The following is a 1,468-nucleotide window of genomic DNA, read 5'->3' as shown; positions in this document are numbered from 1 at the left end:
GGGGTGGAGATAAGGTTAGGAAGAAGAGGTGACATTGATACCCAATAAACCACGTCCCATCATTGATAATTAATACTGCCAAATCTTTATTAGGCAAACAAAATACCTAGGTTCTTACCCTTTATGTATTGATCTTTCCATGGAAAGACCTCGTCCTCATTGGCAGAAGATAAACCAAACATAAAGAAGAAGACAAGGATCAAGGAACAATAGTAATAAATATAAAAAGTATAACACAAAACCCACCAACGATTGCCCATTTGACAGAGATTGATATGTATTTATACAACCAAATTTCATGGCCAGTTCTAAAGACCTTTTCATCCACCTCTAACGGAGTACTTATGAGCGGGTCAACTGGATGACAGAAGGAAAAAAAGGCAAAAAAAACGGACAAAAGAGGAAATGGCTGCCTTCTTCTCAAAATGGAGCTGTTAAACTTCTACTTAGAGCATTCTTTTTTGGACGCTGAGCTGGAGCTGCCAAGAACTGCTAAACAAGAATGCAAACGCATTCAATATATCAACCAATTGTATCTTCCTCTTTTAGAACCACAAATACCACTACATAATTAAACAAGCAAAACTGATAAATCACCTTCTCTTGCTGCCTTCTAAGTTTAGCATTTTCTTCCAGTAAACGAGCAACTTCAAGCTCCAACTCATTTGTGTAAGCCTGAGGAACTCAAAAATCATAGGAATAAGAAAAACCCAGCACATTAGAAATTGCCAAATTAATAGAACTAGCTAACACAATTTATATTAATTACTTTCCTTGCATGTTACTGTAAGAGTCAAAAAGATTCACCTGTTTTCTAGCTCTTGACCGCTCAGCTGACTCTCTGTTCTTCATCATGCGCTTATGCCGCCGATCGTCAGAATTTTCATTATTTTCTTCAGCCCTTTTTTTGCAAAAAGAAGGGGAAACTGCAGAAGAACCAAAAACATGAAAAGTAGGGTTGAGGGAAGAACCCAAAGATGGAGTTGCAACACCAATACGAGCGTTGACTGCTGGGTTTGGCCTCACAGGATCACCACTTTCCATGTATTGGAAATCAGAGCCAGAATTCAAGCTCAATATTGTGCCAGGGATGGGTGCTAGCGAGCTAAAAAGGGTGGTTTCTTCAGCAAAGGGTGTGACGTTGGAGACACCTGATCTTCTTGGAGGTTCTTTGTGGAAGGGTCTAGCCAAGAAGTCTTGAAGGATCGTGCTAGGAAAAGTAGCATTATTGGTTGTCTCGGAGATGACAGTGCCTGCAGGATGATCATTTATAGAAGCTAGGCTAATATCTTCCCAGACTTCCTCCATGGATTCTTGTGATAACAGGTTTTAAGAACTTAGGGATAATTGGAGATGGTGGTGAACAGCTTGCAGGTGAGGAGCATGTGGACTAGGAGGTTTTTGAAGGTGAACTAGACGCTATGTTAGCTGCTATTGTTGTCGTTTCTAACTGATGATGCCCACTTAT

General features: G+C 40.1%; 1 protein-coding gene across 2 annotated transcripts; it reads right to left on the bottom strand.

The window, feature by feature from the left end:
* Positions 1 to 1,468, bottom strand: LOC149513002 (protein FD-like). 2 transcript variants are annotated; one of them, XM_089749565.1, is made up of 3 exons: positions 808 to 1,468; positions 598 to 675; positions 1 to 489 (listed from the first exon to the last, which is right to left on the bottom strand). In XM_089749565.1, the coding sequence occupies exons 1-3, from the start codon at positions 1,306 to 1,308 to the stop codon at positions 421 to 423; spliced, it is 648 nt and encodes a 215-aa protein (XP_089605691.1). In that variant the 5' UTR covers positions 1,309 to 1,468; the 3' UTR covers positions 1 to 420. The 2 variants fall into 2 exon arrangements, with proteins under 2 accessions (XP_089605691.1, XP_089605690.1); XM_089749564.1 differs by having other exon boundaries at positions 1 to 675.

The sequence above is a fragment of the Durio zibethinus genome, chromosome 20 (assembly GCF_047325235.1).
Source record: "Durio zibethinus cultivar Kanyao isolate XHJ-2024 chromosome 20, ASM4732523v1, whole genome shotgun sequence".
Lineage (NCBI taxonomy): Eukaryota > Viridiplantae > Streptophyta > Magnoliopsida > Malvales > Malvaceae > Durio > Durio zibethinus.
Note: the sequence above shows the minus strand (reverse complement) of the source record. Positions and strands in the feature narration are given on the sequence as shown.

Excerpts from the sequence above, each read along its gene's own strand:
- LOC149513002 (XM_089749564.1), bottom strand. The coding sequence starts at position 1,308 with ATGGAGGAAGTCTGGGAAGATATTAGCCTAGCTTCTATAAATGATCAT. Across the intron at positions 676-807 it reads GGTCAAGAGCTAGAAAACAG|GCTTACACAAATGAGTTGGA; the intron begins GTGAATCTTTTT and ends TGAGTTCCTCAG.